General features: G+C 34.8%; 1 protein-coding gene across 1 annotated transcript; it reads right to left on the bottom strand.

Annotated features, from left to right (window-relative positions):
• Nucleotides 1–1,272: 1,272 nt before the first annotated feature.
• Nucleotides 1,273–2,520, bottom strand: LOC145775117 (uncharacterized). Its single transcript, XM_082586324.1, has 3 exons — nt 2,328–2,520; nt 1,917–2,099; nt 1,273–1,513 (listed from the first exon to the last, which is right to left on the bottom strand). The coding sequence occupies exons 1-3, from the start codon at nt 2,424–2,426 to the stop codon at nt 1,448–1,450; spliced, it is 348 nt and encodes a 115-aa protein (XP_082442450.1). The 5' UTR covers nt 2,427–2,520; the 3' UTR covers nt 1,273–1,447.
• Nucleotides 2,521–7,762: the final 5,242 nt, after the last annotated feature.

Below are 7,762 nucleotides of genomic sequence, written 5' to 3'. Positions count from 1 at the left end.
AGTGTGCAGTACTAACAGTGGCCCCTTGCTACAATGCTTTCCCTTGCACGGTTTCGTTGATTTAATGTGTGTGATTTTGCATCCATTATAACGTAAACATTGTTGACTTAATTTGCACAATATGCTTATTTAATCATCGATCACGTGCTATTTCAAAGTTATCTAACTTACCTAAGCAAGGCTCGGTTTCCTCTGCAAGCAAAACCAGCTTACTTCCATTACGCTCCACGTAAGCTGGTAAGGGCCCCCATAAAATTTATTAGCACAGAGGCCCCATTTGACCTTAATCCGGGCCTGGGCCCCCACGGCTGAACTTGCTTTGTAGCAAAATCAAATCTTTGTCGCATCTATCAAACTGAATAAATTTGTTTGGTTTTTAGTCTTTTTCTAGTAGGCTACATGTCAATTGCAAAATGTAATGTGGTAGGCTTGGAGAATGGTTAGGTTGTTTTTAGTTTTCATTCGAATTAAACCTTTCCATAAATACCACAAATGTATATTTCGCACTGCTTATCATTTTTACCGTGAAGGCCGAAGGGTCGCGAAAAAATTTTGGAGATTGAAAGGGGTCGCGAGCAAAAAAGTTTGGGAAGCCCTGCCCTACACTAATGTGAATGAGGTTTCTGAAAAAGTTTACAACGTAGGATGATGGTATACGTCAGTTTGAATATATTTCTCTTGTAAGACATTCATATGTTCTGAAACTTTCTGTTGTTTTTTCATGGTTCAAATTTCTATCAAAATCCCTTCCATGCGTCAGCAATATAATTAACTTACAATAGGCTAATGAGCGGACTATTTGAGCAGGTTTTCAGAAGGTTGATCTGCAATTCTTAGAAAAAGAAATATGAGGTTTACCATTTATATTCACTGAAAATTATTATGCGTCAATCTTCAACATAGCTTAGTTCTGTCAAGGTTTCATATCTGACTTATCAAAGCAAAGTGAACATTTCTTATTTGACTAGTGCGGTGCTAAGTCTCACAAACGAAGTCAAGATGGTGGATTTCAATGCAACAGATTCTGGTTTCGTCTACGTATGCAGCAAATATGGATAGTGTTGATCATAGCCGTAGGAGAGTAAAACAGTTTGAGGGAGCGAACACAATTTGTTCAGATTTTTGTTCATGTGAAAATATGTTGTTTTTTGTTTTTTTATGAGTCAAAGGGTAGCGTATGGGGAAGTTACCTCCTATACAAATTCTAACAGCCTACTACATTTGCGCCCAGAATCTTCATGCTCTCCAGGTTAAGAATCACTCATCTAGCAACATTGTGCTCACCTTAGAAGTTAGTTAATCTGGCAACAATGTTTAGACCTAAAAAATTAGTAAATCTGCCAAAATCAAAAATTGATCAAACTGACAACACTGTTTTGACACTCATTTCAACGCATAACATCAACTTATCGTAAAATTACATTAAATCAATAAAGAGCAAAATTTCTCAATTATCTCGATCCTGATCCTTGTGAGTCAGGGAATCACCGAAGCCGACATTGATCTTCAATTTCTGTAAAAGACCAAGCAAATAATTAAACTAAAAAAGTTTTCACGCTTGGAATACTTTGCATCCTTCAATTGTTTACCTTGTTTATTGATGGAAGTCGTTGAATCAATGTAATGTTGACTTAAATAATGGGCGTTGGTTTAACGTTTATTGACGTCAAATCAACAATAGCATAATGAACCTTGGTAACTGCAGGCTACCATAAGCTACTGTAGTCTGCAATCACCAGAAGCAAATTATTCAAAGATTCCTGATAAACAATTTGAGATTACAGCTTGATATGTTACGTTAGATAACGTTAATACAACGTAAAGAACTTTAGATGTTACGTTAGATAAAGTTGATACAACAAAATAACTCTAAATGTTGCTTGAGATAACGTCGATACAACGTAAATTGCTCTCACTTTATTGTCCAACTGATTCAGTGCTTCCTGCAACTTGGCTCGTTCCTCCATGTTCGGAGATCTCAACCCCCAATCACCATCATTGAGGCATTCTTTTATCCAAACTTCTTCCACAACTTTGTGTAATACTTCGATGACGTCATCGATAAATAGGAAGTTGCCACGGAGATCCATCCGGACAATCTAACCACAAATAATTATGATTCAACTGTTAAATGATGTTGCTGTTTGTGACGTTTTGTTTATTTGTATAAATTTTACAAGAATTGTCAAAAAATGATTAAAATCAAAAATTTATTGGACTTGCAATAAAACAATGTAATGTAACTCTAAATCAACGTAACGATTGACGTTAATGCAACTATAGATCAATGTAATTAAATGTTGGTTTAAAAGTTAAACATGACTTACGGATTCAGGCATTGATTTGATTGCCTCGATACATGGACGGAATCGGTTGGAAGTTATGAAGCACCCGTACAGATCAAAGAATCGAATTCTTGCTGGCATTAACTTGATAAATGACGTCACAGCATGAAAGTCATTCTGAGTGTGGGAGGGTTTTATCCATACCTTCCCTCCATCAAAATGACGTCCTGCAGTCACGATCACTTCCAAGTCGTTGCCTTCCCTCAGGATTCTGCTGATGGCGATGATGGAGCGAGCATCATTGTGATCTAAGATATATAAGATATATATAAGATATATATATAAGATCTAAGATATAATAATGCAAGAATAATATCAATCAATATTAGCTCGCTAACCAGGTTGTAATCTAAAACCACAATTTGGTTCGAACCATAAAATAATCAAACATTGAACACAATTATTCATTGACTACCGGACCGGTACAAGTTGTTTATTCAAAAATAAAGCATTAATTTATTTATTTGATTTATTTATTAATTGATTAATTTATTAATTGATTTATTTATTAATTGATTTTATTATTAATTTATTTATTAATTTATTAATCTATTTTAATAAGGCACTAATGATGCTCTACAGTAGTAGAGCGAAATGCATACGCCAAAAATAGGGCTCTGATTATTCTCCATGCATTTTTAATAAAAAATACTGAACTCTGAACAATAATTTATTTATCTCTCAAACAAAAATATCAATAAATATATTCAATAAAACTTTCTGGTTGAGATTAAAGTTTTGATTTGAAAAGTAACCTCGGTAGACCGAGGCCAGCTTTACAGTTAAAACCTAAAGTTTGTTAAAATATGAGACTAACCAAAGCTAGGATATAAAATAAATTTGGCTTATTTTTTGAAAAATCTTCGAACTTAGTTTACAGCTTAATCCTGCACCTTCCCAATCAGCCATTTCTTGCTGCAACTTAATCCAAGTTGATGGGTTTTGTACTTGATATGTGAAATGAATCAAACTTGGGTTTTTGGTTTTAAATCTTTATCCTCGGACTGACAAAGCCTTGATAGGTTATTCCTGGTAGTTTCGCATACTGGAGGAATACTTGAGGCATATACTTGAGTTTCGCATACTTGAGGCTCTTGACACAGGGCTGGTCACCGAGATTGACATAGTGAAGTTTTCCGACTGTTGAAATGTTGTCTGTGAATTATTCCATTCACTAGGTGCCCCTGAATGGAAAGCAGTCCTGAAATGCGTTGCTCAAGCGCACACCCCGAGAGTCGAACCAGCACCGCGTGATTGTGAGCCGGGCGCGTAACCACTGAGCTAACGGTCTCTTACTTCTACTTTTCACCTTGGTTCTTGTTTTATTTTACTTTGCTTGCAGGGGCTGACATCATCTAATATATAATAATAAATATTATCTGTACAAATATCTAATAAATATCATCATCTTCTAATAAATATCTGCGTTTTGCCTTATTTTCCCTTACGCATGACTAACTTTTTCATTTCGTGAAAGCAACCCATTGGTCAAATACGTCTTCAAAGCAGTTGTATGTGCCATGCCAGAAACCTTTGTATTTATGCTTTTTGAAGCTCATTGTGTTGAGTTTTTAGACAAGTTTTACTTCAACTATTTACGTACTTGCTGCGACTTTCCGGGTTTCTTCGTGCAACTTTTTAAGAAATATTTTCTTCTTTTGTAATTTGTCATCTGAAATAAATGAAATCATCATTAAAATTAAATTAAGATTTTAAAATGTCGTTTTGATGAGGTTGCAGGATGGCTTGACATACATTTATCTCAATCTTGAAACTTCGATTTGAAGGAATGAATAGCCTTGGAAAGATGAAACTTTACAAATTGAAACCAATGTGAAACAAAAAAAGGTTTGAAACATTTTCAAACTGTGAAAGGAAGAAAAACTCATTCAACAAATATTAGAATACAACTAAGTTGCTGTGACCAAGTTATGAAATATTGTTGAAATAAATCAAATGCCACCAAATTGCAAATTGCAAGTGTATTTCATGGTCTTCGTTGAAATATGTTTCAGTAAGTTTTCAGGTGATGTACCGATGAATATTAAGTATTTTACAATTTGCTCCAACGCACAATGCAGGACAGGCCTGTACGACATTAGGCCCCCAAGTTGACACGAATATATTTTCCACTTTCCATTGCAATCGATGATTGACTCCCATCGTAATGACCTTTTATGATTTTTCCCTTCGACTTCAAATCATTACGTTTGGTTTGTTGTTCTTTATCAGAACCGAGAAACGCTTTACCACCAATAAGTTTTAAAGACAACAAAGAAATATCAACGTATAATAATTTGTCAACTTAGCCTACCGGTAGGCTTACGTGGAAATACTGTTGTAATGGTTGTGAAAAAAGATTTGAGTTGAAAGAAAACTGAAGAGTTCTGGGCAGATGAAGTTGCTGTAACAAATTGAAATCAATTTATCAAAAAACATACTAAATCAGCAAAACAAACGTAGACTTCTGTTTCAACAAAAGTGAAGTCTGACCAAGAAATAATAATAATTTATTCCTACACCGCAGTTACCTGTGTTCATAGATGGGTCCAACAGAAGTCCAGACAGAAATTCGACAACAACTGACCAGTGATCAGTCAGTAGATTAGTTTGAACAAATGATGCAAAATATTTTATCGGCATTTGATGAATTATATATAAAGCACTAAAAAACTCTTGAAATGTTTGGTGTGAAAAATACAATCGTCGGCTACCCTCCAAAAGACCACACTTACTATTTGAACCAAATAATGTCACAACAAGTGCTTGGACTTGTTCGCTTGTTAGGCGTTCTGCTTGAAGATCTTCAATTGTGATTAATACTGTTTTATTCTCAGTTGCTTTAAATGCGAGTTTGGATAAACTGATAACGATTTGATCCGATAGAGAAACGGCGTGATCAGATGATTTGAGGTTTTCCAGCACACGATGAAATATTGTGGTCATTGATGAAATATTTAAGATTTCATCTGATGAACCAAGAGAAGCCCTCAAGTATAATTGTAGCATCAAAGGATTGTAACACATTGATGCTAGATGTGGAGTTTTTACAGTTAATGTGTCCAAAATATCAATTGATTTTTGTTCATCGTTTATCAAAGCAACAAATAATTTACTCATGTTTTCAAACGTTAAGTCTTCAGCAAAATACGTTTTGTTTGGGCGACATCTTCGAGGGATTGTAATCATGGCGTGTGGTCGTGAGGTGAATACAATGTGGCAATTAGGTAAAAAAAATCCTTGACACAGATTCGACACAAGCTCCTGGCAGGTGAGTAAAGTATCATACTTAAATTTTGTCACTTTATCAGTCAAATTCCAGTTCACCTGATCGAATCCGTCAAAGATGAAAAAGCAATTTTGTGTGTGATTTTTCATCCAACTGAAAAGTGCGTTTTGTTCTTGGTTTTCCAAGTTAAATTTCACATTCCAAGCAAAAATTCTTTTAAGGTTAGTTTTTCATCACTCATGCTCATAAATGGTATCCTCAGAACAAGAAAGTCCCTATTTTGGTAAATTGAATTTGTTTGGTTTTGGGATCGTACTGGTCGTCGTTGGGAATGAACCTTCCCTCGTAGAAGTCAATCAACAGAAGCTCCGGGTAAACCTCTGGGAGATTCGATGCTGGATTATCAAACTTTGACAAATCTATGTAACATGTACCACGTTTTTAACTAACAAATTTATATTTTAACATTTGACCGAAATTTCTCATTATTGCAAAATGCATTTCAATGCTGCAAATTCAAAATCTAACGTTCTCACAGAACATAAGTCAAGCTTCCTGTTAACAAACGCCACTCACACAGAATCTAGCTCAACACATATGTATTTCTAATGCGACATAACTATAAAACCGATATAGCTTTTCCCTTGATTCTTACGATAGCTATTATTGATGAAAAGGCTCTACCGGTATATTATGAAGTAAGCGGGGAATTGAAAAAGACAGGCATTCAAAAATAGACTTGCAAGCGAACGGACTAAACTTTAGAACAAGAAGGTTAAATTCACGACTGGGGAATGTCGCTCTTCTGACACCGGTCGCAATAAATTATATTGATTAGAGATATTTTTCAATTCCCAAATAGCAAATTTGTAACTTTGATTTTATAAAAAATGATTCATTCTATTTAATTCGTTTTTTTTTTTTGTAGGAAGTCATACCCCTAGACTAGACAGCCAGAAGCCTAAATTATCCTTTATATTATCCTTTTTTAATTAGAGACTTAGAGTCTCTCAATATCCTTTTAAATTATCCTTTTTATTTTTATTTTTATAAACAAATTTACGACAAATTAGACAGCCAAATCCTACGCTGGGGACTTAAGTTAAGCAAGTCCCTACACTGGGGGCTCGTCCGGGATAGATACTTTACAAAGAAAATTCACAATTGTAGGCTAACAATTAACACATGACTCCCCGTTAGCCGACAATTGTCAATTTTCTTTGTAAAAAACATATCTTATAACCACACACCTATATATTATTGCATCATGTATAACCGAGTTATTGTAATATCTACATCGAATTTGCGATCATAAAATTCTACAGTGGCTTTCTTCAGTTTGTCGAAGGCTCTGTTTGGATCTGAAAAGATATAGCCCTTTTAAAAATAAAAATTCTTACTTCAAATAAATTTTCACAATGCTCTTATATGATTTCAGCGGTTAATTAATTTCTATCTTGTCTGCTTGAGCTTTTCCAGATACTGAAAAAGCCGCCTTTTCGGTGGCGAAAGCTTTATCAATAAATTTTATAAGTTGCCAAACCTGGTTGATTTTATTTACTTCCTAACGTTATATATGGCCGTCAGTAGGCTGCTTGGCATGTTATAAGTTACTTGACTTTTCAATTAACAATAATAATTTACTACAATAATTTACAATAACAATAATGCAATTAATAATTTACAATTAACAGCAAAATCACTAAACCTACGTTATATCATAAAGGTATCAGCGTATTTAAGCACTTGTATCTTAGGTTAGTCCATTTTGTCATAATTGTTAAAATCTTTGATGTGAACATGAAAACTTTACAAACCTTCCTGATCTCCAGATCGAACATTGGTTTGTTCGGGTTGAAGAACAATCTTGGCTATGTTTTGCTGGTTGTGAACCTGGACCAGTTGTTGATCAATATGTTGATGGTGATGATGGACATGCAATACGTTGATCTGAGGTTGTTCTGTAAGAAAACATCGTGTCTTGAATGCAACGTAATAAAACGTTGATAACAAGTGGCCTAATATCATCTGGATCGGGTTTGTGTTTCAATGTAATATAGCCGCACCAGTAGCGAATATAAAAAAGTTTTGCACCAGTTTAATCGCGTTCCTAGGAACCAGAAACAAGACGATTGGTAGGTTAGGGTTAGGGGGTTATCTCCCTATACCCCACAAGCACATTTACTGC

Source organism: Aplidium turbinatum, chromosome 8 (assembly GCF_918807975.1).
Source record: "Aplidium turbinatum chromosome 8, kaAplTurb1.1, whole genome shotgun sequence".
Classification (NCBI taxonomy): domain Eukaryota; kingdom Metazoa; phylum Chordata; class Ascidiacea; order Aplousobranchia; family Polyclinidae; genus Aplidium; species Aplidium turbinatum.
The sequence above is the reverse complement of the archived record's forward strand: the minus strand, read 5'-3'. Positions and strand labels throughout refer to the sequence as shown.

Bases quoted from the DNA above. Each gene is read 5' to 3' on its own strand.
- LOC145775117 (XM_082586324.1), bottom strand. From the start codon at position 2,426: ATGCCAGCAAGAATTCGATTCTTTGATCTGTACGGGTGCTTCATAACT. The intron at 2,100-2,327 runs GTAAGTCATGTT...ATTTGTGGTTAG, and splicing joins TCAAATCAATGCCTGAATCC to ATTGTCCGGATGGATCTCCG. The intron at 1,514-1,916 runs GTGAGAGCAATT...GGTCTTTTACAG, and splicing joins TGAATCAGTTGGACAATAAA to AAATTGAAGATCAATGTCGG.